Genomic DNA, 24593 nt, shown 5'->3' with positions numbered 1-24593 from the left:
TGGGGAGCTGCAAGGCACAGGGCAAGGAGCGGAGGCAAGGGCTGCAGGAGGAGGGAGAGTCAGGCTCGGAGGCAAAAAGGCAATAACTACTTGTAAAAGCCATCAGGGCCAGGAGTAACCGTGATGAAATGTCACCAGAGCTGTATGCCGTTACAGCTAAATAGGAGGCGGGAGAGAGAGCAGCGGCTGAGTGTAATTCCAAGGAGTGATAAATCACTCTCAGCCTTGGGAGAAGGAGCGCAGCATCCCGGGCGGCAAGCGGGCAGTCTCCCCCGGGGAGAGAGGCGGCGGGATGCACACGTGGCAAGGCGGGAGGAGGTGGTCGGTTGGGAAGGGGGGTACTGTCCTCCCCCAGTTTATCAGGGTGCCAGCAGGGCTGGACGCAGGTATAACATAGCACCGGTTCGGACCGTGCCACCTCCCCCAGCGGGATCCTCAGCCCGACACACACACACACGCACAGCACACACGCGCGGGCTCGGGTCAGAAAAGACTTTTATCTTCGTAATAACTCACTTGCAAAGGAGCTATCACTCCTTGCAGAAGAGACCGGACAGCACATCTCCTCACTCCCGGGTATTTAGTGATTCACGGCTTCATTCTCCCCTTCAGACAAACCCCCCCTCTTCCCTCCCCTGCCATTCAACTCAGGAGGAACTTGGCTCAAAGATGGGTTTTTCTTATTTTCCTTTCACACGGCAGCTGCCGCCTTTGCATGGGGGAGGGAAGATGCAACAAACCCCCCGCTGGGTTCGTGCGGACTGTTGGCCGGGAGGTTTCTATCGAGAGCACCGAGGCTGCGGCCGCGCTGGGCTCCGCAGGTCGGGAGAGGGACTGCCCGAGGCAGTCTGGGCACAGACTCAAGCGCCCGTGTCCCGGTTTGAGCGACACAGGATTGATTTCTCTTCCCGTAATTTTACTTTGCAGTAAGGTCTCTTCTAATGCTAGGGGAAAACCGTTTTTAGAAGGCTCTAGCATCTAAATTCGTGAAAATATTTACTTTCTAGCCAGCTACGGTGTGTGGGTTTCAAGGTCTCAGTGTCTTCAAGCTCACCAGGTGTGGGGATGAGGAAGAGCGAGACCCGGACACTTGACCCAAGTTGTCCAACAGGGTTAGTTCATGCCATCAACATCACATTCAATATAAATTATAAAGTCTGCTGAGGAGTTTTTCCTCTTCCTTGATGGCTGCCATCCTGAGAACTTCATGCCCCAGTGCCGGAGCCCTGAGCCCTTCCCTTCCTCCCGAAGCCGCAGCGCTCACAGTGTCTGACATTTGCTGTCACTGCTGGGACCGCACGGCTTCCTATGGATAGAATGGGCTGAGTATAATCCTCGTAATACTTTATATTGGTATAGGGATCAATATTGGCTCTTTAGTGTTAGTAACGTTAATTATTTAGTCACATTCTATTAAATCTGTTTATATTTCAGCCCTCGGGTTTCCTCGTTTTTCCCGATACCCCTTCCTGGGTAGGAAGGGCTCATCAGGTAATAGAATAATTGTCTAAGCGACAATAAATTGTTGTGGGTTCTTCAATCCATAACAGCGTGTGCCCGACAGCTGAAGTATTTGCATCCTTCACGGTTTCTCCCGTAACTGCGTGGAGCTGGTAGCAGCATTTTCTCCCGACCCAAACCCCACTGGTGTCCCTGCTAAGCTGCAGCGAGGAGCTCTGCGGGTTGGAGGGGGTTTTGCTTTTCTGGAGGAAGGGTCTTCCTTTTCTGGGCTGTCTCAAGGACCTTACAGCTCAGGAGCATGTTCCCCAAGTAGGACTGCACAGCGCAGCTCAGTGGGGAAACGACTGTAAGGGACTAAGCCCGGTTTTGAGAGGGGCACCGCTATGCCGCACCAGCCCCGGGTGGAAAGCCAGGCACCAGCTCCTGCTAGCCAGCCTGAAGGTTAGGGGCTGAAAGACCGTATTTTGGACAAAATTGCAATGAGCCTAACCCTACCTGACCATCCTGGTGGATTTTATCCCAGGAGAACCCGACCAGCTCAGGACGTGTCTCTCCGAAACCACTTTCTCACTGGCAAAGCTGTGCCGGCACAGAGAGAGCGCTCACAGACGGGACTGCGGTGTGTGGGTCTGAGTCGCGTACGCTACGTGGTGGCAACCAAAGCACAAAGACACCCCAACAGCCCCATCTCCCCACGGCTGGGGCCACGCTCAGGGCTGCAAACAAGCCCAGCTGTGGCCAGCAGCAGGAGGAGGAAGCCCCAGAGATCGGCTCTTACCGCAGGGCCCTTTGTGTTTCACTTTGATCTCCTTCTTGAGGACACAGGCCATGGAGTCGAGCTCGCAGGGGTTGCCGTAGGTGCGGTTGTCGCTGCCGCACACGGGGTCGTAGCGGCCCTGGCACACCTGCTGGCACTCGCACACGGCCTCCTGGTTCTTCACCACGCACGTGGCCCCGAAAGTGCACTCCACGCTCAGGCACGGGCTGGGTGTCCCCAAGTCTGTAGAGTGGACAGGAGAGAAAGGCACCGGTCTCAGTCCGCGGTTCCTCCAGCTCCCCCGGGGCACTGTGCACAGCAAGACATGCCAGCATCCCCAGCCGCAGCCCCCCGCCTGCCTCCCCCAAGCCGTGGCAAACGCACAGAGCTCCTGGCCTTGGCACCAGCCCAGCCCCTGCACCCTCCATGCCCCCCCGACATGCCCAGCTCAGCATCTTCCCCATGCTTGGCAGAGGTTAGGGATGGGAAGCAGGCACAAGATCTTCTCCCCGCACGCCAGGAACGGGACTCCCGCCTCGTTTCCTCCATCCCAGCCAGAGGTGGGATCAGCCCCACGGGTTTCTGTGCCAAACCCCCATGTCTGGGTCTCCCCAGCAGCTCCCAGCCAGCGTCAAGAATGAGCATCATGTGCCGAGGGAGGGCAACACAGAGTGAGGTCCCTCGTTGCCAGGAGGTGACCCGGCACTTCTTTACCCGGGAAGCAGTGGTGCCACGAGCCTGCCTGTGAAGTGGGATCTGAATGACCAGCTCTGTGGCAGAGGGAAAGGCAAAAGACAGCACAAAGCCCTCCTCAGTGTGGGTCTCGGTGCCTCCAGGACACTCGCTACACCGTCACGCGGTACCTGGCACTGGCTGCCGAACCCTCAGTAGCCAAAAAGCTCACACAGGGGTAGTTCCCTTCACTGAGGTCCCACATCCTCAGCATCACACTGAATAGCTCATCCTAACACCCCCTGTGGTCCCACCCAGGAAGATCTGGCTGGAGAGGACACCTGCATGGACAACGCTCTTAGTCATATGGTTTAGTTTTAGGCAGTCCTGCAAAGAGCAGGGAGTTGGACTCAACGATCCCTACGGGTCCCTTCCAACTTCAGACATTCTACAATTTGGCTTCACACACAGCCCGTCTCTCTCCTCTCCCCAGCAGCTCCAGCTCCCTTCCCCTCCTCGCGCAAGCTGGTGTTGGAAGGGCCAGGGACCTGCTGTGCGGCAGGGTGAAGAGACCCGGTGTCCTTGCTTCGGGCCGGTCCTCGGGCACGTGGCTCTAGGAGCAGAGCCCCGAGGCTCCCTGGGGATGGGTAATGCCCCACAGCGTGGGCTGGAGGCTGAGAGGCAGCCATCCCCTCTGCTCACTCACTGGAGCTGCTTAATCAAAGCCGGTCGAGCAAGTGGTACCTTCCCTGCAAGATGCCCGGCAGTGACGATGAGATGAGCGGCCAACCCCGCTGGTGACAGCAAAGAGAAAAGGCCGAGTCCCACTCCCTGGTACAGCTCTGCAACTGCTCGCAGGGAAAGCCCTGCGGTTCCACCCGGTCCCCAGCCCTCTTGCTGAAGGCAGGCATGACCCTCCAGGGATGTCCTCCACCATCCAGACGCCAAGACAGGCAGCTAAAAGGCAGGACCGGCCGTGCTGCTGGGAACAGACCCAGCACTGACCCAACGACCCCTTCTTGCGACTCAAGAGAAAAGCCCTGAGGACCTGGGGCAAGGAAAGGACACAGGTTTAATCCGTGCTGAACACTGACGAGGACACATGACAAAACAGGTATGAGGAACAGACAACGCGGCCGAAGCGAGATGGATGCAACAGGCAGAGACAGCGCAGCCCCACCAACACCAAACAGCGATGCAAGCACAGAGCCGGAGGGCGGTGGGAAAGACAAAGCCCTCCGGAACCCGCTGGCGTGGCACACAGTGGACAGGGGCAACAGGTCCATTTTTGGCTCCTGCTAGCACCATGGTGGCTTATCTACAGAGCAAGAGCAAGGCTTGACCCCCCAGGAGTCCGGCTGCACGCTGCCAACCAGGGAGAAAACGGCCCCATAGCATGGGCACAGGCAAGCCTGAATTTTGGAACTGGGTCTTTGGGAAGCGCCTGCCGAGTCAAAACTTAGAGCCAACGGTCTGCAAAGAAACAGGGAAGAAGGCGACAGTTCAGGCACACGGCCACTCCTTTGACGCAGCTTTTTCAACTGTGTCCCCAACTTCCCGCAATCCCACAATCCCCGTTGAACTTCCCCGCAGCTGAAAAGTTCCCGAGCAGTTCCCAAGGACCAGGAACCGCTCCCAGCTGTGCTCTGCCCTGCGATGCTGCTCACATCTCCCGCTTGCGTTTCACTTTTTGAAAAACAACCTCTGTGTTGGGGGGGACACGACTGCGGTGCAGCGTCACAGGCTCGCATGGAGAACGCGCCTTTGCTGGACGCAATTAGGCAGTAAGGACGCCACGAGCTGGGCACGAAGCAATTACATGCGCTCATTTGAAATCCAAATTCACACTCTTGTCTCGGGGAGCAAGTGAGCGGCGAGTGAGAGCGTAGGGAGGTGGCAGGCCTGATGGAGAACGCTGCCCTGACATTTCTCGCCCTTCTTAAGCAAGCAAACCTGCAGAGCTGCAGCACATGAAGTTCCTTCGCAGCCTGAACCTCAGCCTGTGAAATTTCCCACACAGCCCCGGGCACCTGCAGATGTCAATGGGAGTTTTGGCACCAATTCTGACGTGGGTGGATATAATTGAGGACCTACCGAGCAAGGACCTTAGGCTGTGCTACAAATCAAGACCCGCTTTGATTCCTGGCCCTTCTCCATCTTCTCCAGGCAGGGAAGCAGAGGTACGGAGCAAACGTGCTCATTCTGCACCCCGACAGGTTCAAGGGCATGAGCCCTCACCTGCTGCCAGGCTGTGCAGAAACCTAACCAAGCCCTGGGGACACCGAGCTCTCCTGCCAGCCTTGCCTGGGGATATGGGGAAGAGGTTCTGAAGCTGCTTCGTAACTCATCGTGCCCCATCGATCCGTGCCCGCGACACCCAGCGGGGCTCCAGCACCAACTCCACAGGGACACGGGGGGGGAATTCTTAGAGAAGAACCACATCTGAGCACAGAAAGCCCCTCAGGGCTTCCAAAAGGCACTTTTGGTGCTTTGCTGGACACTGGGGAGAGGAGCTGCAATCCCTGCGGAGCCCCTGCCCACTGGACTTGCACAGACAAGCATGACACACACTACGGAGAGCGAAGGGACAAGCATCACAGTCCCAGGCAGGCAGAAGTCTCTGGGAAAGAGGAGGTGGGGAAGAAAGGGGGGTTAGTTGGGGGCAAAAGGAGAGGTAAGATCAACCGGGAGCAGTCCAGACTGATGTATCGGCCAAAGAGGGGCTTGCTATGGACTCTGGGGGGGGGTCACAGCACCCACCTCTGCTCCCACTCTCATTTGCCTCGAAGGGTCAAGCCACAGCGAGCACCGGACAAGAACCCACTGCACTGCAAGGCATTTCCAATCCAGCAGGAAGGGTTTGGGGCGAGGGATGGGAGCAAAACCAGGGCAATCTCTCCATCCCAGGGGCTCTCAAGCAAAACTAGAGAGGAGGGGAGCAGTGAGAAGAGGCCAGGACTGTCACTGGCCACGGAGAAGGGGAGAAAGTCGACCTCCTAGCAGAGATGTCCGGGTAGGGAGCAGAAGGGTGCTGCGAGGACACAATTCCTTCCTCCAAACAGGCAACACTGTAAAACACAAGACACAGACGAAAAAGGAAAGAGAGAGAGAGAGCGGAGGGAGAAGGAAAGCGGGAGAGAGCGAGCAGAGAGAGGCAGGGAGGAAGAGACAGATGCAACTACAGACACCTTCCCTCCACCTCCTGTCCACATCGGTCTCATCCCCTCCCTTCTTTCTCAGCTGCCCCATCGTGGTGTAAACAACAATTCCTTCCTCAAAACAGGCACCATTGAAAACACAAGACACAGACGAAAAAGGAAAGAGAGAGAGAGCGGAGGGAGAAGGAAAGCGGGAGAGAGCGAGCAGAGAGAGGCAGGGAGGAAGAGACAGATGCAACTACAGACACCTTCCCTCCACCTCCTGTCCACATCGGTCTCATCCCCTCCCTTCTTTCTCAGCTGCCCCATCGTGGTGTAAAAGTAGAGAAGGATTAAACACAGGACCTGGACTGTTTTGTTTGGCTTTGCCTCCTTCACCTTGCTGCTGGAAAAGACAGCAGCAGAACTCAGGTTAGACCACTGCGATCATACTACCGGCCCCCGGCTTTCTATTCCTGCCCTTCCCCAGCTCCGTGCATCTCCTGTATCCCCACAGAGGCACGGATGAACTCACCACGCTCCCCACCCTGGATGCTGGGTGCAGATGGAGCCCGTAGTGCCCTCAGCCCCCCGGTCTCACCCACTGCTAAGTGTCCCACGAATCCCATCCCTGCATCCCAAAAAGCCTCAGCCAGGAGAGAAGTTTGAGCCACCAGCAGTGCTTATGCTGAGAAGACCTGTCTTGACACACATGCTGGCAAGCAACATCGCCACCCCGTCCCCATTTCTAAATCCATTTCCCACCTCGCGTTGAGTCTGAACTGGTGACACAGAAGAGGACGTGCTTTCTTCCCAAAGGGCAGCAATGAGCTCAGAGAGAAGATGCTTTCCTCAGCGGATGGGGTGGCCAAAGGCTTGCCCACACCTCCTGCCTTACAAGGTAGTGATAGGACGAGGGGGAATGGCTTCAAACTGGAAGAGGGGAGATTTACATTAGATATTAGGAAGAAGTTTTTCATTTTGAGGGTGGTGAGACACTGGACGGGGCTTTGAGCAACCTGGGCTGGGGGGAGGTGTCCCTGCCCATGACAGGGGAGTTGGAACTGGATGATCTTCAAGGTCCCTTCCAACCTAAACCACTCTGTGATTCTATGGTGACTTGCTACAGGGCAGCCTGGAGCTGTCGTGGGGACTTTGAAATCCCAGGCTTTGACAGACAGAGCCCCAGCTTTGATTTACTTCCCCGCAGATGACAGGCGTTGTTTGCTCCTACCCAACAAGGATGTAGCTCCTGAAAGCAGATATGCACATCCGCGGGCCTCACCTGGGGGAAGAGAAGTTGGGGGGAAGCTAAAAATCAAAGAGAGGAAGATGGAGAGAGGAACAGCAGCTGCACAGGGACCATATCCTACTGTCCACTGGCCTCACTCTACTGAACGTGGTGGAAAAGACACGTCTGACAGCAGAGTAACTATCAGCACGAGTTCTCCGCTCGCCCTAGAAATTCGGGAAGCCTTAGCAAGGGCCTGACCCTAAAGAAGGAACAGAAAAGGGTGTGGAGAGAGCCCGGGGCACCACAGCCCGGCCACCAACCACCTCCTGGCCCCACTGCCCCAGAGCTGCCTCGGGAGCCCAGTGAAGCACCTCGCTTCGCCCTCCCCTCCCCTGCGCCGGGGCAGCCCCGGCCCTTCCCATGCCAGCCCCAGAGGCCGGTCACACCTCCAGCAAAGCTCCACAGCGACATAACACAGGCAGGAAAATGAGCACCAGGAGCTGCCGGAGCACACGGCTTCCCAGCAAGGCTTCTGGTTGCCATCCAACACCAGCTCCCGGGGAGAGAGAAGACTGAAAGGTGCCTCTGTTGCCCTCCCCGTAGGGAGAACATGGGGAACTGACTCCGAATCATTTCAACCACCAGCAACACAGCGAAACAGATGATTAAAAAGAACAGTTGTGATTCTATCGAGTGTGATTTTGGGAGCCTGACAAACCGTTTTCAAGCAGCTGGGCCTGGCAGCATTAGAAACCTACCGCAGGAGCACAAAGCCAACAAAACAGACCCACAACACAGGGCTTAATTTCCAAGTACTTCAGAAGGTTTGATACATCTGATACCTTATGAAACACCAGCTTAAATAATAGCACACGGTCCTAGAGCTAGTAAAACCCAATTTGAGCGAAAGTGAACAGTCCTTTCAACTCACACAAATCAATCCAGCGACAGTGTTTAACCTCCTTAATTTTCTGTGCAGTAATTTTAAAATTGGACGTTCCCGACATCCTAGGGACCCAAAGGCCCATCCTATCACGTAAGCCTGAAAAAAGCGTCCATTTGTCAAAAGCTTCTCCCAGAGACGAGACAAAGACACGGCGAGCCATCCAGAGAGCAGGCGCGCTGGGAAGAGTTCCTTACGGAGAGTACCTGGAGCTGAGAGAAGCGGGCAGGCATGGAGGGGGAAGCATGGAAGGAGCTTGGGGACTGGCACTACCCTGGGAGGAGAAATGAATGGCGTGGGCTGCACGGGAACTGCGTGGTGGTGAACGTGCGCCTGGCGGTGGCGGTGAATGAGAGAAACCAACTGGACAGCAACAGACACTTCGGTACTGTTTAAACACAAATGATTCTTCCCCGTTTTACTGAGCACATCAGAGACAAGACCAAGGAGGAACACGTGCACACGCACAAACGCACACGAGGACTGCTGGAAGGAAAAAGAACAGGGAGGAACGGATAATCAGGGCTTATCGGCCGCGAGACTGAAGAGTGCCTGTGGCTTGCTGAGACGGTGGGCACCCAGTCACAACTTACCTGCATCTTCCCAGCATCAACACGAGCACCGTTGCCTGCCCAGAAGGGACTGACGCAGGCTGGGCTTAAATTGGTTGCTGGGGCTGGGAGGTGAGAAGTGTGGGGGTACCAGTGTTCCTGCGGGCGACCAACCCGGCGGCACCAGTGCTTACCACAGGGTCCGCTGTGCTTTACTGGGATGGCAGCCTTCTGGTGGCATTCAGCCTTCTGGCGCTCGCAGTCGTTGCTGTAGGTCCGGCTGTCCCGGGCGCAGACAGGCCGGTAGGCGCCGTCGCAGGTGATGCGGTCGCAGGAGCAGCGAGTGGTGCCACGGCGGTTCAGGCAGACAGCGTTGAACTTGCACTCATCCTTGCATTTGTCTGGGAGGAGAGAGGACGGCACCGCTCGCACCCACCCCGGGGACAGGGGAAGGGGGTATACTCTCATTGCCAAGAGCACGGGACGGAGCGGCGGGGAAGGGCAGGAACCCGAATGCTCCTGTTCCCCAGGAAGCAGAGAAGTACTTACCCTGATGCTGGCACTGCCCTGAACGCACCTTCTGGATCTCCAGTCCTCGGATGGCCCCCGAGCGCCCCATCACGCACTCGTTGTCGTAAGTCACCCCGTCGTCGCCGCACACCAGCTCCCTCTTTGGGGGACAGTTCTCGGGGCGGGAGAGCAGGTCCGCCCTTCGGGTGCGGGGGTTCACCCGGCAAACACGATTCATGTCGTTGAGGACGCCTTTACACGGGTCTGCGCACAGAGCCAGGGCAGACAGTTAGGCACACTCATGCCGTACCCAGAGGTGCTTCCCAGCCTGTCCTCCTCCCTCCCAGTTGGCCCCAAGAGCCTCCATACCTTCCCCTGGAGCACTCAACGTGTGCTCAGCTCTTTCTCAGGACTGGACATCTGTAGGGCTCTGTACTCGGGAGGACTCGTTTGTTACTGAGCCGCACACACCGAGGACACGCGCCCTTTCCAACGTGAGCGATGGTTGGGTCGAGCTCTGCCTTTTTTCCCCATCCTGAGCTGCCTTCACTCCCGTCTGTCTAAGGGACAAGGCTCTCCCTCTCCGACCCACATGAACCTCTCAAGTCCAAGGGGTGTTCCCTGGGCATTGCGAGATGCTCCGTACTCCCATCCTGCTCCTCCCACTCTTCCCAGAGTGGGCTGGAAGAGCCCCGAAGGCAGCCAGGGCCACACGCTGCCTTGCCCCACTGCTCCAATCTGGGCTTATCTGGATCATTCTCTCTGATGAGCTTAGCTCATATTAGCATACCAAAGAGATGGGCAAAACAGGTGCCGGCTGATCGCTAATCCCTACTCTAGCCCTGGGTTTTTCTCTTCCTTGTCAAGCAGGTACCTGGAGAGTGCTGATTCATTTTCTGCAATTGCAGAAACGCAATCAGATGTTTCCACCCTTCAATCCTACCAGTCCGAAATCCCTGCATTGACCACAGTCCCAGGCCGCCAAGGGGAGGAAACAATACTGTCCCCCGTTTGCCCGGCTTCTCGAAAGCAGCCCAGGGAGCTCCCTTTTGGTCACCCCCACATCCCATGGGGAAGGCTGGCCTAGGACAGGGTCACAGCTGAACTCTTTTGCTTTATCCGTTTTAGCAAGTGCGGTAATCATGGAAACAAAGCAGACAAAGGAGCTCCCACAGGACCTACCCAATCCGTCTCCCATTCCCCCTCCGGCAAGAGCTGCCCGTGCTCGCTGCTGCCCCGCAGTCGCACCGGCAGACAGCCAGGGACGTGTTACGTCCTTGGAGGCCTCTACAAACCCCAACAAAATCACAAGAATATCTTGCGTGGACTCAAGGAGCTGTGGGTAAATAAGGCTGCTGTAGCGGGGCAGGGATGAGGTATAGTTGAGGAGATGGGGACCACATCAGAGGGGTTGGGGTGAGGCAGACGCACAGACATACCTCTGGGACTGCATGCTGAGGATATTTGAGATGTGCTCTGCCTGCACTGCTCATCCCCACTCTCTCCCCTGCCTTGCAGTACATCCTCAAACCTTACAGCACACCCAATAGAGTCCAAACGCCTTCCAATATCTTTGGGTTCTACAGCCGGGCTGCTCAACCTGAATTTCTGCTGATGCCCAGCTAAAATCAAGAGGATCCCAAAGGAGCAGTGAAGCTCAAAGCCTCCTTTCTGCCCTAGAAACCAGGAGCACCCGGCGTGGCATCACCTCTTTCGCACCTCCCACTTGTGCCCATCTCGCCCTACTTGGGACTGAGCAGCCAAAGCGCAATTAAAACTCTTCCAGGTTCGCAGCCTGCCCAAACACACTCCTTTCCCCGGGGACAAACACTGGTCTGGCACGTGTCCTGGCTGATCTCATGGTTTTCCAAATGAAGACAGTTGCTTTTAATTACAAGTATCCACAGCCATCGTTAGCCAAAGAGGAAGCCATCCTCGGGGTGGCAGGACTGTGTTTGCGCTCTGGGATGTGCGCCTGTCGGGCTCCTTTAATTAGAGGGAGCTGCCTGCCCGCGAGCCCCGGGACGCCGGCTACCAGCAGGCTTCTTGCCAAAAAACACGCAGCCGGCGGCCTCCAGCCAGGGGAGAGGGCAGGAGGGAAAGGAGGTGGCACAGATGCTGCTACTTCTCTCTAGGTCAGTGGGTCCCCAGCAGAAATGTTCACAACCAAACGCCACGGGGGAAGCGCCGGCTCGGTCTGCGTTTCAGAAACCGTCACCCACAGACTGACCTTTTTCTGCCCAAGCCGCATTTTCGAGCTGGTGACAGCAGGCAAGTTTTTTTTCTCCCCAACCCCTGCCGTTTCCCGCTGGTCTGCCCTCAATAATCCTGACGCAGAAGGAAATGTTTTTAAAGCGATAACTCCCCAGGGAGGGGGGAGGCAGAGGACTCACCGCAGGCGCCGTCGAACTTCTTGAAAACATTCTCCTGCTTGTCGCAGGCGTGCTTGTTGAGGTCGCACTCGCTGCGGTAGTCTTTGCCGTCGCTGCCGCACACCGTGCTCTCGGGCACGCCGCTGCAGGACGATGGGCAGACGCACTTGGCGGACTGGCCGTCCGTGGAGCGGACGCACGTGCTGCCAAAGCTGCAGGTCACCTCCGCGCAGGGGTCCTTGGAGCCTGCGGGAGAGAGGAGGGGGCACGGCACAGGCGTGAGCGCAGAGGTGCCACTCTTGCTCGCTCGCTCCTCTCATGGGACAAATAAGCCCGACACACCATGATATCCACCTAGACAGCCCCAGTCCCTCCAAGCAGCCAGAAACGTAGATGACGGCAATGGATGTCCTTCCCTTCCTGTCCACTCAAGCCAGTGCCGTGTACCCGGTGCTGAGCAGGGAGCTCAGCCACCCCGATGTCTGCGGAGGTGGGTAGGATCAGCCCCAAACCCACAGCACGGGTGGAATGGGGCTCGTTCCCCACCTGGCACTTGAAGCAGAGCCTCTCCTATCTAAACCTCTCGGCCTCACTGCTGTGAGCTCCCTTCCCCGCACATGCTCTCCGAGAGCCTCTTGCTTCAGCAAACGAGCCAAACGAGGGTCCTTAAGGCACCTCCTGCAAACCATAATTAGAGGAAGAGCTCAAGGAGCAATTTCCTCACTGATGGGGAAGGGCCAAAATTTATTTGCCAGCTTGTTTTCTTTTATTTTTCCTTTATTTGTCACTTTTTTTTTTAACGATTATTATTTTAAATAAATCACTCGGCACTCTCTCCCCTCTGACAAGCCCCAGCAGGAGTGCCGGGCGCAGATTTATTGCAAGCCAGAGAGCCGCACGAGAGAAAGGTCAAGTTAATTTACTCTGAGCTGAGAAGATGGGGGTCTCATTTCCACAGCTCCGTGCTCACAGCTGGTGAACGCCAGGCTGGGGAAGGGCTTTCCTCAACCCCCCCAACCCTTGTGTACGCCTGGTCCCTCCAACTCCAACTCCCTCACCGTGGCAGATGTGACCCGCTGCGGGAAGGCAGCGTGGTGCAGAAGGCAGAGCTGTTCCCCACTGGGCTGCCACGCACCTCTTGAACCGCCTTTGGCCACCAGTTTGCCTGCTTATTAAATTCTACTGATCACCAAGGCAGAGCTGGTGACTCTCTCAGCGTCCCTTCCCATCGGACCTGTCCCCATCCCCCACGACACCACCAGCACCGCAGTGATGACATGAGCTCAGGACCAGTCTCCTTGGCCTCCTCGCGCGGTCACCTCCGGAAAGCAGGAGAGTCTGCTCTTGCACTCACCACACGGTCCCTTGCTGATGACTTTGATCCGCCTCTGTTGGTTGCACTGGGCCTTCTCCAGCTCACACTCGTTGCTGTAGGTGGAATAATCCGAGCCGCAGACAGGAGCCACCACGATGGGGCAGGCTGTCTTCTTGCAGACGCAGGAGGCCTGGGAGGGGTCGGTGGAGCTCCTCTCGCACACCGCCCCGAACCCGCACAGCATCCCTCGACACGCTGCGGGCACAGACATGGAGACAGGTGAAGCTGCGGCTGCTCCTCTGCCAACAGGAGGGGTACAGACCAGCACCCGGGTCCATGTGCCCACCCGTTGTCTTCCCTCTGTCCCCTGGCAGAGCTGCTCCCACCACCCGGGCTCCAGGAGGGGCTGCAGCCCTCTGGGGGACCAGGACCGCGAGGGCAGTGCCAGCGAGAGGGGGATGCTCTCGGTGCAGCAAGGTCCTGCCCCGGCTTAGGGTGAGGATGTCACGCTGCCTCTCGCTGCCTGCTGGGAACCAGGTGGTTAAGTTGGGTCCTTCTCCAGGGACACCAAAGGTATGTTGGAGATGTAGAGGTGGCTCAGGGTAGATTTAGGTTAGATATTAAGAAGAAATTCTTTCCTGTGCGAGCGGTGAGCCCCTGGGGCAGGTTGCCCCGAGAAGCTGTGGCTGCCCCATCCCTGGAGGTGTTCAAGGCCAGGTTGGACGGGGCTTGGAGCAACCTGGGCTGGTGGGAGGTGTCCCTGCCCAGGGCAGGGGATTGGACTAGATGATCTTCAAAGGTCCCTTTCAACTCTAACCGTTCCATGATTCTATGGTCCAAACCCAGCTAACAAACCCGTGGTCAGCCCTCTTGCCTCCTCTGTGCCCCTTCTCACTCCAGGCTGCCGGTTCTGCTTATTGCCAGCGCAAACTGGAGAAAGAAAGGTCTGTCACCAGCTCTGCACCACAGCAGGGAGGTCAAGGCAGCAAGGACCTGTCTCTGACCCCACTACAGACACGGAGGAGCGTCCCCAGGGCTCCAGAAAGAACTTGCTCTGCCCAAGCCTTTGTGATTCCTCCACAACACGTGTTTTCTGCTAAGCAGCAAGAGAAAGGAAAGTCAAGGAATGGAGAAAACATCCTCACCTGTCCCAGTGTGGGACAGATGGTCCCACACACACACACACGCTGCTTTATTCATTGCCATTTATGCAAAGCAGACGAATCACGTGGCTGGTGTCTCTCTAAAGGAGATGCACAAATCTCTTCATCACATCCACTAATCAGAGCAGCCAGCACAGACCAGTTCAGCATCTGAATTGCTAATGCGGTAGGAAATGTAATTCTTCGGTTGGAGGGAGGAAAGGAGAGGACAGGTATCTCCAGACTCAGTGGTCTGCAGGTGAGATGGGGGAGCAAGAGATGCCAGAGCTTTCTGCCCACGGGCACAGCCCTCCGCTCACAACACGCACCGCTGAGCACGTACGTACGCGCACACCGGCAGGCGTGCACCGCGCACCCTCTGCGGCACCCTGTCCCTGCGCCCAGCGCGCTCCCCGTCCCGGCACCCACCGCACCGCCAGCACCTCCCGCCACCCCCGGGCGCACCGTACCGCCCCGCGCTCTCCCACGCACACCGCATACGTTAGAAACGGAGACTGACCTACATAATGAGAGAAAGAGAAATCATAAAAGGCAAAATAAAATGCTCGACAGTGGCTCATTTACACTTCAATTCCTGGGCGTTTGCCTTTGACTGCCTCGAGATTTTGAGCTCATACGCACACCAACAATGCACCGCTAAAAGACTAATATCATCAAATAAAAAAAGAACTCTCTTTCTCTCCTGCCCAATATCTAAAAGCAATTCATCATTTTTATGAAGCGCTCTGGATAGTCTCTCCTGCTCTTTCCATTGCTGCTCTTTCTCTCTCTTTTTCTCCTTTTCTTTTTTTTTTTTTTTTTAAATACAGATAAGCCCGTTGAGCTCAGAGTTTAGAGGGTGCAGGGGAGGCGTGCAAGTGAGGAATGAGAAATGCAGGACAAGCGGGGATTCACCCCGTCCCCCCACCCCAAGGCGCGGGTCTGCGGAGCAGAAGGGTAACTGTGTAGTGCAGAATCAGCTCTGACAGTCCCAAGGGAGGCTGAGATGGAGCCGTCTTAGAGACTGGGGGAAAAAGGAAGGGAGGAAAAAAAGGCGGGGGGTGTGGAAGAGTCAAACCCATAAGCAATGTTTTAATTTCTTCACAAGCCTTCTTCAAAGAAACTTCTAAAATGGTTCATTCAGATTTGGAGCTAAACCGGGTCTTGTTACCTTTTCAGTAATCCTCCCTGCAATTGTTTTACCCACACATATTTAAGAATCTCTCAATCTGAAGTGATAAAAGCAATGGTAAATAACAAAAAGGCCACAAAGTATTATAAAGTTAATTGGGCCAAGCCACATAAAGAAAACTGATATTTTATCAGAATTGAACTTTCATTCTACCCTTGCCCCCAGAATTGTATTTCGTGAACACATTAGGGACATAACAGGCAATGACATAACAGGCCATGAGCAAAAGAGATGCTATAAAGGGTATTTATTTACCTCCCATTCTGCATCAACTGAATGTTGTAAAAATGAGCTTTTACAGCACCGGTGTTTGACAGACACCTTCCCACTCCCTGCCAACAAGCTCCATCCCCGGGAGAGAAGCTCGCATCCCGCAGTGCCTCGGAGCTCATCCCGACTCCAGGGGATGGCCCGGCTGCCCCACGGCTGCCCCAGGGCAGGACAGAGAGAGGGGGTACGGCAGGGTGCACCCCCCAAACGCCGCGCTTCATCAGTCCTCCCTGCGGACGAGGACGCAGCTTGCAGCGACGAGGCTGAGAAGCAGAGAAAGCGAGGAAGTAAAATGCTTTAAACCAGAAACAATTTGTGACAAGCAAATCGGTCGTTTAAGTTTCTTTCACTTCTGCTCGCCGCCGGTGCTACTGGTGAAGAAACCCACTTGTTCACAGCAGATGATTTTGGAAACTCACCCATCCAACGCTGTGATGCAGCTGCAAGCTCAGAACACCAACAAGAATCAAACAAAATGCCTTAATTCCCCTGCCAGACCCAGGAGATGATACAGGTTTATTACGCCTGCTAAGATGACTCAACCCAACAAGCTCTGCGAAGGATGAAATTCGGAGGGAGCTTCCTTCTTCCCCAACATCTCTCTCTCTCTCTCTCTCTCTCTCTCTCTCTCTCTCTCTCTCTCTAATTTTACCTGGGAGGATGCAAGAAGCGTAACCATCGCTGATGTGGAAGGAATAAAAGTTGGGAAATTAGAAGCAAAAAGAAGCAGCTATCAGCCCAGTTGCAAGGTACTCAGCACCAAACAATCCTTCACGGAGCCACTACAGACAGACCCGCTCTGCTGAGTATGGGCAGAAGACAGCAATAAGGGATGCACAAAGCGCTCTTGTCTTAATGCCCGTACACGACAGCCCGAATAAAACCCAGGCAGCAGATAAAAGAGTACAGAAATGCAACGACCTCTTAAATTTGATTCCCTGAAGGTGCTGGTGAAGACCATGCTATCAAACCAAGCGAGAGGCTGCAGGTCGCTCTTCTCCTCCCAGTCCCATTGCTATTTCAGGCGCCCGGGGCTGCGTCCTGCTCTGCTGGGTGTCAGGACAAGGTACAACAAAGGGACCTTCACGCTCCCGAGCTGGAGAGGAGACGGGGCAGATAAGAGTGAAGAGATGGTTCTCCGGCAAGGAAACGGCAAGGAAACATCTATCTGCCCGCCTGACTGGGACAAGCACCAGAGACCAGGGCCAGGCAGAGGGACCAGGGCTCTGCCAGCCTGCTGCCCCTCTCGTGACATCTGTACAACGTCACCAGCATAGCAACCACACGTTTTCCTACCAGTATGTCTCCTACATCACCCGCCAGAACATGCCAGGGCAGGGCTTGGATGCGATGGAGACCAAAGCTGCCTTCTCCACAGCAACACGGCAGCTGGAGGCTTTGGAGACAGCTACGACGGACACCTCTGCAGGGCGGACACTGGAAGGCAGTGGTTGAAGCAGAGGCAGCCTGAGCTTGCCCCAGATGGAGTCCCCGCTTGGGACGTTGGAGGCTGCAGCCTATTGTGCCTGTTCCCCGGTTGCAGCGGGGAGGTGGGATCTCTCAGCGCTTGTTGAAGACCGTGCTTCAAAACCGCCTACAAAAGCACACGGCAAGGCTGCGCAGCGAGGTCAGGGAGCAGACTGGATCTAAAGCGAAGCACGGCTCCGGTTAAATCACCCCAGCGCTGCAGAGACGAGGCGCAGCACGGCATCTGGCAAACAATGACAGCAGCACTTGTCTGGAGCAGAAAAAAAGCTACAGCTAGGAGCTGACCTTTCCCAAACCTCCCGAGCCGCCGAAGATGAGGGAGAGAAACAGCTAAAGTGAGGTATCTATACAACACTCGAGCAAGCTGTACGGAACAAAAGGGAGGGCTCGGGCTTATTGTAACCACGCTGAATGCCAGCCAAGCCTCTCCACGTCTCTTGGCAGCACTGGAGCAGAAACGGGATAATAAATAACAATAACAACAGCAACGATGATGATAAAAAAAATAAAAAAATAAGTGTGCTTGCTGGAGAAGAGGGGAAAAGCAAAAGGTGTTGCTACAAATAATTCATGGCACCGTGGCTCCCGCCACAACCGAGTCAGCACGACTCCACGGGCGGGCAGAGCAGTCTCCTCTCCCTCGGCAGCCCCAGGCTGAGCCGGCAAAAGCAAGAAAGGCTTTTGGAAGAGATCAAGGCTGGGGGCAAGACCTGATCGGGTTCAAGAGCATCACTCCAGCTCAGCTACGCTATGTTCTGAGGCTCCACCTTGCATCCCGCAGTGACCAACTGGTTCAGGGCAAAGGAACGCTAATGAGGGTTTCCTGTCCTCTGGCTAATTGGGAAGGGTAAAGGGGCGCATCGAAGCGCTCGGACCTCTCCTCCAACGAGCCCAGAGCGGAGGAAGGTCAGGGCACTGCCGTGGCCTGGAGGACATGCCATGTGGCTGCATTCTCCAACAGGCAAGGGGAGCATGCCGGGCAGCTCCCACCCCGCAACAGCTGGAGCCACAGCTGGCCTCTACCTGCCTGCCAGCTGCCTCCGGCCCCCAGAGACGAGCAGATGGGGCAGTGAACTATGCCGCTATGGTGTCTGTTTACCGCACAACCACCTGCAGGGCAGCCCTCGCCTGGCCCTGGGGCTCGCAGCATCGGGTGTTCATCAAAAACACTGGGGCGAGAGGGGTGGCTCCTCCCAAAAGGCAGAGGAGCAGGGCCACCAGCCAGGCACAGCAACCAAGCGACAGAAGCCACCTTCAGGAACACCTTCCCCAGCCCGCCAGTGCTTCTCTGGACCAATGCACGGGAGGTCAGAGTGGGATGCCTTCCGTCAGAGAACCACAGAGAAGAAAAGTGGAAAGGAGACGACGAGCTGAGAGGAGCCTCTGGGAGCATATCTACACTGGCAGCTGAAACTGGGGTGGGAAGAGGGGGAGTCAGGGCTGCAGAATACTTCTTACTGCTGTCTGGGCCCAGAGCTGCTGGCATTCATCAGAACTGAGCTGCTCCTACACAAAGAACAACAACGTGAGCAAGCAATGTTCATCTCCTGTGAGGACAGGCTGAGAGAGTTGGGGGGGTTCAGCCTGGAGAAGAGAAGGCTCCAGGGAGATTTTATAGCCCCTTCCAGTGCCTAAAGGGGCTCCAGGAGAGCTGGGGAGGGACTCTTGATCAGGGAGGGGAGCGATACGATGAGAGGTAATGGTTTAAAACTGAAAGAGGGGAGATTTAGGTAAGATACTAGGAAGAAATTCTTGACTGTGCGGGCGGTGAGCCCCTGGGGCAGGTTGCCCCGAGAAGCTGTGGCTGCCCCATCCCTGGAGGTGTTCAAGGCCAGGTTGGACGGGGCTTGGAGCAACCTGGGCTGGTGGGAGGTGGCCCTGCTCATGGCAGCAGGGTTGGAACTGGATGATCTTTAAGGTCCCTTCCAACCTAAACCATTCTATGATTCTACAGCTACCCATTGCACCAGGTGTAATGACAGCAGTTCAGATCCATGCCTCCCACCCCACGGTGACACTTCCTCAGGCAGCCCCTAATTAGCACCAGGAAGGGAGCAGGATGCTTCATTACCAGGGAAGCCCCTGCCAAGGTTCAGCTCAGCATTTCCCCGAGCAGGCTGTATGGGCACAGGTGGCTGGTACTCCATGAGTAGCTGCCAGGGCAGATGGCACCAGCTCCACCTCCTTGTGTCCAACAGTGCCTGCAGATGCCCAAAACGGCTGGAAGGACAGCTGAGAAAAGGACGGCTTCGCTGTGGCCAACAGGGAGGGTCAGAGCCACCACGAGAACGGCTAGGAGCCGCTGAGGCTCCCCGCACATGGCTCCGCTCTGCAGGGAGATGCGGGAGTTGGTGTGAGGCTGCAGGCATCTCGGGAGAAGACTGTCGTTGAAGTGAAGGTCCTGCTTGAGCTGGGCCCAAAGAGACTGGGCAAAACGAAGATGCTGCACAGCACACACACGTACAGTTCCTTATCCCTGGAGGTGTTCAAGGCCAGGCTGGATGGGGCTTGGAGCAACCTGGTCTAGTGGGAGGTGTCCCTACCCATGGCAGCAGGTTGGAGCTAGATAATCTTTAAAGTCCCTTCCAACCCAAACCATTCGATGATCCTGGAGCACTCCTGGGCCAGAGCTGGTGAGACTGTTCTGCCAAGTGAGAGCCCAGGAGAATACATCTATGCAAAGGCTTGCTCTGTGTCTCAGCAACCCCTTCTACCCCCGCCCCCAAGCTTGAACTGTGCCCTCCTTCAGCCCCCTGCATCCTAAAAAAATCAGCAGCCAAGGCTTCAAGTTGGACCCTGCCCTCCCCAGCCTGGAGCCAGCACCTTCCACCTCTCTCCCAGCTATCAGGTCTGCCCACGCCACAGTTTGCACCAGGAGCTCCAGGTAGAGCTCTTTGGTGAGCTTCTCAATCCATCCCAGCCTTCTTCCGAGCCTCCCGGACCGGAGCAGTGAAGACAGGCAGCAGGCAGACAGCAGCCGGCCGCAGGCAAGGAAGGTGGAGAGAGCAGCTTCAGCTTCCAGCTTCAACTCCCCATCCGGTTCTGTACCTCGGTTCTCCCGTTTACAAAAACTGCGGATAATAATAATCACCAAACCCCCGATGTCAGTAGGTAAATAGCTCAATATAAGCAGTAGGGATTAATAACAAGCTGGCTTCCTCAAGTGCTTTGAGATCTTGAGGTGAAGAGCTCTATCTAATAAGCCCCAAGCATTCACATTAAAATGTTTCTCCAGCTTAATAACAATAATCATAAACGTAATGTCAAAATTGCTCTTTTCCACTGTACAGAAAAGAAAAAAAAATGCTACTGGAGCGGCTTGCTGATTGCTTATCGCACCCTGCCAGCCCCTCTGCGGCACACGCCTGCCTGCCCCGCGCTCCCCGGCAGTGCCCGGCCAGGCGGCCAGGCCACCGAGAGGAGCACCTGAGAGAGGTTCTGGTGGCCACATGGTTCCTTCCCTCAGAAGCTTTCTCCTCGGCAGGAATCCTGCCAAGGGAGGAGGAGGAGGAGGAGGAGGGCCCTGAACCTTCCCAGAGGAGGGGGATGCCGGGAAAACACGCAGGCGATTGCTGGCAGCTGCCCCCTCCCCAGCCAGCCCTGCCTGCTGGAGGCAGAACGGGCGTTTGCCAGCCTGGACCCGCTCCAGATGCCAGGGGAGTCCATCCCTTCTCTGAACAGGCCGAGGAAAACAATCAGAAAAGCACAGCCGGAAACTTGATTACAGCTCGTGGGTGGGAGATAGGAGGGTGGGATGTACCTGCTTGCATAGCTTAAAGCGTCTCCAGTGACGGGAAAGCAGTAGAGGAGAGGAAAGGCTAACGACACACGACAGCCACGCTGCCGAGCTCCGGACAGACGCAGCCACAAATCATAGAATCATGGAATGGTTTAGGTTGGAAGGAACCTTGAAGACCATCTAGTTCCAATCCCCCTACCATGGGCAGGTACACCTTGTACCAACCCAGGTTGCTCCAAGCCCCGTCCAGCCTGGCCTTGAACACCTCCAGGGATGGGGCAGCCACAGCTTCTCTGGGCAAACACCTATGTTGGAGAGAAGCCACCACCACGGAGCAGGCAAGAAGCCACCAAAATTGCCAGACAGCACCCAGGGCCTGTGAGGAGCCCACATGGACAGTTCCTCAGCCAGGAGACAAGAAGCACAAGCGAGGCAGCAGCAAGCAAACACTAACAGCAAAGTCAGGGGCACATGCACGATAAACCCCGAGGGCTGAAGTACACGGTGGCAGATGTCCGACACCTGGAAACATCCCAGGTCAGGTTGGACGGGGCTTTGGGCAACCTGATCTAGTTGAAGATGTCCCTGCTCTTTGCAGGGGTGTTGGACTAGACCGTCTTTAGAGGTCCCTTCCAAGCCAAACCATTCTATTGATTCTACGAGGTCGAGCCTTCCTTCTGGAGAAGGGGCAAGGCAACACCACGACAACCTAAGCAAGCCTGCCCTGCCGCCATCCAACGTGGAAGGACGCTCAAAAGGCAGGGGGAGCAAAGAAAGAGCAGGGCAGAGCTGCTTTTGGGGCTCCCTCGTGCCGAACGGGCAGAGGGAAGTGCAAGGCCCCGGGACGGAGCCGTACGCGTATGTGTGTCAGGCCGGCGAAGGCCGGCATTAATTCTGCATGAGCGCGAGGTGCCCGTTGCCATGGAGACCGGTTAGGCCGGCGCTCCAGCCCAGACTCTCGCCTGTGCACATCTACTCCCCTCGCCGGGCCCACCCTCCCTGCCATCAATATTAATTGCATCAGCCAGGGCTTGCTCGGTGAGGGAGAAGGAGGTGCCTGCCCTGCTCGAAGGCCTCCCGCCACGGGGCTGGGAGAGCCACACGCGGCCACCGGCACCATCCACCCCACAGCCCTGGCTGAACTCGGGATGCCACGCCAAGATCAGCATCGGCTCTCACAGAATCACACCATGGTCAGGGGTTGGAAGGGACCTCTGGAGATCATCCAGTCCAACCCCCACCAGAGCAGGGTCACCCAGAGCAGGATGGACAGGAACGCATCCAGGCGGGTTTGGAATGTCTCCAGAGGAGACTCCACAGCCCCTCCGGGCAGCCTGTGCCAGGGCTCTGCCACCCTCACAGCAAAGAAGTTTTTCCCCATGTTGAGAGGGAATTTCCCGTGTTCCAGTTTGTGCCCGTTGCCCCTTGTGCTGTCGCTGGGCACCACTGGAAAGAGTCTGGCCCCATCCTCTGGACACCCGCCCTGCAGATCTGGATCAGCATTGATGAGATCCCCTCTCAGCCTTCTCTTCTCCAGCTGAACAGCCCCGGGGCTCTCAGCCTTTCCTCACCAGAGACATGCCCCAGTCCCCTGGACATCTCAATCATCCTCCGCTGGATGAAACGCAGAGCTATCAAATCCTGTGTCCTTACCACACCGCTTAACCCAAGCATTCTTCTTTAGAGCCGCTAGTCCTGGCACAGACAGAGTGGGATTAGTGCCATGCTAACCCTGAGTCCTCGAGCCCCAGTTTTTCCCATCTTCGCCCACTTCGTGCCCTGCCCTTGCCTACAGGATGGGACAGTGACTTCAGGCAATGCCACTGATGTGGATGAGGAAAGCCGCAGTTAGAGAAACGCTGGCTAAAGGCACTGCCCACACCCCTGCATACAGCCCTACAGGTACGGAAGGGAATGGGGAAGGCAGCACCCCTCCTCGCTCATCAGGAGCATGCACACCTTTATTCCCACAGTTTAGCTTAGCCATGGAGCTGAGCTACACTGCAGCTCCCAATCTGTGGTCCCCAAGGCCACAAGAACCTCTCCAGAGCAAATCCCCAAACCACTTCAAGCTGACAAGTTCTGAAGACGGAAGGTCCTGCAGAAGCTGAGGAAACCATTCAGTTTGGATGACATGTTCTAAGGATGGAAGGTCCTTAAGAAATTGAGAGAATGGTCCACCATCCAGTCTGGGAGCCTCTGTGACACTCTCAGCTCTCCAAGGATCTTACTTGCACAGCTCTACACATGACAGAAGTCTTTGGGAAACCACATATCTTCTCCTAAGGCCACAGCGTGGTAGTTTAGCCCCACAAACACACTCCGTGCTCCTGTGTCACACGGGGAGACAGCGAGAAGAGACCCAGAAATGTGATCGTCACCAGCCACATCCTTTGAAGCCCAACTGCCTTCAAAAAAATCTTCACTTCTAAAAGCCACCACAACTGAAATCTAACTTACGAGCAGCAGAGTGATCAGGACTGTCCTCTCTCAGGGCTGACACCAGCGACGTGGGCAGCAGGGGCCGAGGCAGACAAAGGAGGAGAGCTGACTACATGGTGGTCTATCATTGGGGGTCAGGAGGGGTGGGCAGCAAGGCAAAAAGTTGATCAGTCGGAAGATCTAAAAGCGAACTTGTGCTGGAGGCAGAGAGATGGTAGCGAGCACGGCGAAGGCGGCGCTGGGGGCGGGCAGGGCAGGGTGGAGCAGGGAGGAGTTGAAAGCATGGTGTTCTTGGGTCTAAAACATCAAAGTCACTCTTGCAAATCAAACATCATCTTAAAAGTCTCTCTCATTAATCTGTCACAAGCCCCCCGCCCCCCGCGAGAGAGCAGCTCTGAGCAGACTGTCACGGCTCCTAATCACTGGAAGAATTCCTCAGCCTCCATCAGAGAGAGGAGCGGTTTGGAACGGCGCTCCGCAAGGGATGCGAGCGAGAAGCCAGCCTCGGCAGCGGGCTCCCACCGCCCCGCCTGCCCACCCCAGCGCACCCACATCCCCCCTGGCGTCACCACAGAGCAACCGGCCAAAACCGGGAACCCATCCCGAGGAACCACCCCGCAGCAAAACACCCAAAGCACAGCGCGCACCAAGAGCGCGCCCAGATGGGATGGCAGCCCGTACGTAGCCCACGCGAGGCAGGGGAGGCAAGGGCAAGGAAAAAAAGTGTTTTTTTAAAAAAAAAAAAATACTTAGATGGTTTTAACCTGCTCCCACCTGCCTGCGGAGGCCACGCTCTGAGAAACGCGGTGTTTACAAATCAGGGAGATTAGAGAGCTCAGCGGGGGAAGGTGGGCTGCAGCAGTCTCTGGATGCCTGGAGGGAAAGATGGCTGGTCCGAAGCAGGTCCAAAGCCAGCACTCAGCTGCACCCTTGGAAGCACCAGTACACCGCCCTTTCCCGACCTTTCCCAGGCCACCAACCGCTCTGCAAGGTCTACTCATGAGCCTGCTCATGCCCTGAGGGTCTCAGGCATCTTCACGCCTCCTGCTGTCCTTTGCTCTCCCTCTGCACTTCATACAAAGTATGAAACGTAGCGACCGTATCCCTAAACCGTAAGGTCTGCGTTAAGCCCAGCCTCTCCTGGGCTGCACGCTGCCTCCCGCCACGCAACAGCGAGACTCCTTGTGTCGCGGTGACTTCGAACCATGTTCCTACAAAACCAACGTTCTCTGTGGCAAGAAATCCTCTGCCCCAGCAGAGCGCCAGGCAGTATTTGCAGTGGGTTCACTTGGGAGCTGGTAGCGATGCACTAGCTCCCTCTGGAAGGTACCACACACCAACTTCAGCGTGACATGGCCAAGGGGAAGA

General features: G+C 56.2%; 1 protein-coding gene across 1 annotated transcript in view; it reads right to left on the bottom strand.

The window, feature by feature from the left end:
- The window catches only part of AGRN (agrin), a 130130-nt gene that overhangs the window by 34596 nt on the left and 70941 nt on the right, over positions 1–24593 (bottom strand). The window contains 5 exon segments of the mRNA XM_009889659.1: positions 2240–2461; positions 8950–9156; positions 9305–9529; positions 11659–11883; positions 12992–13207. Of these exon segments, the coding sequence (XP_009887961.1) occupies positions 2240–2461; positions 8950–9156; positions 9305–9529; positions 11659–11883; positions 12992–13207 (1095 nt within the window).

This window comes from Charadrius vociferus, unplaced genomic scaffold (assembly GCF_000708025.1).
Source record: "Charadrius vociferus isolate BGI_N301 unplaced genomic scaffold, ASM70802v2 scaffold477, whole genome shotgun sequence".
NCBI lineage: Eukaryota > Metazoa > Chordata > Aves > Charadriiformes > Charadriidae > Charadrius > Charadrius vociferus.
The sequence above is the reverse complement of the archived record's forward strand: the minus strand, read 5'-3'. Positions and strand labels throughout refer to the sequence as shown.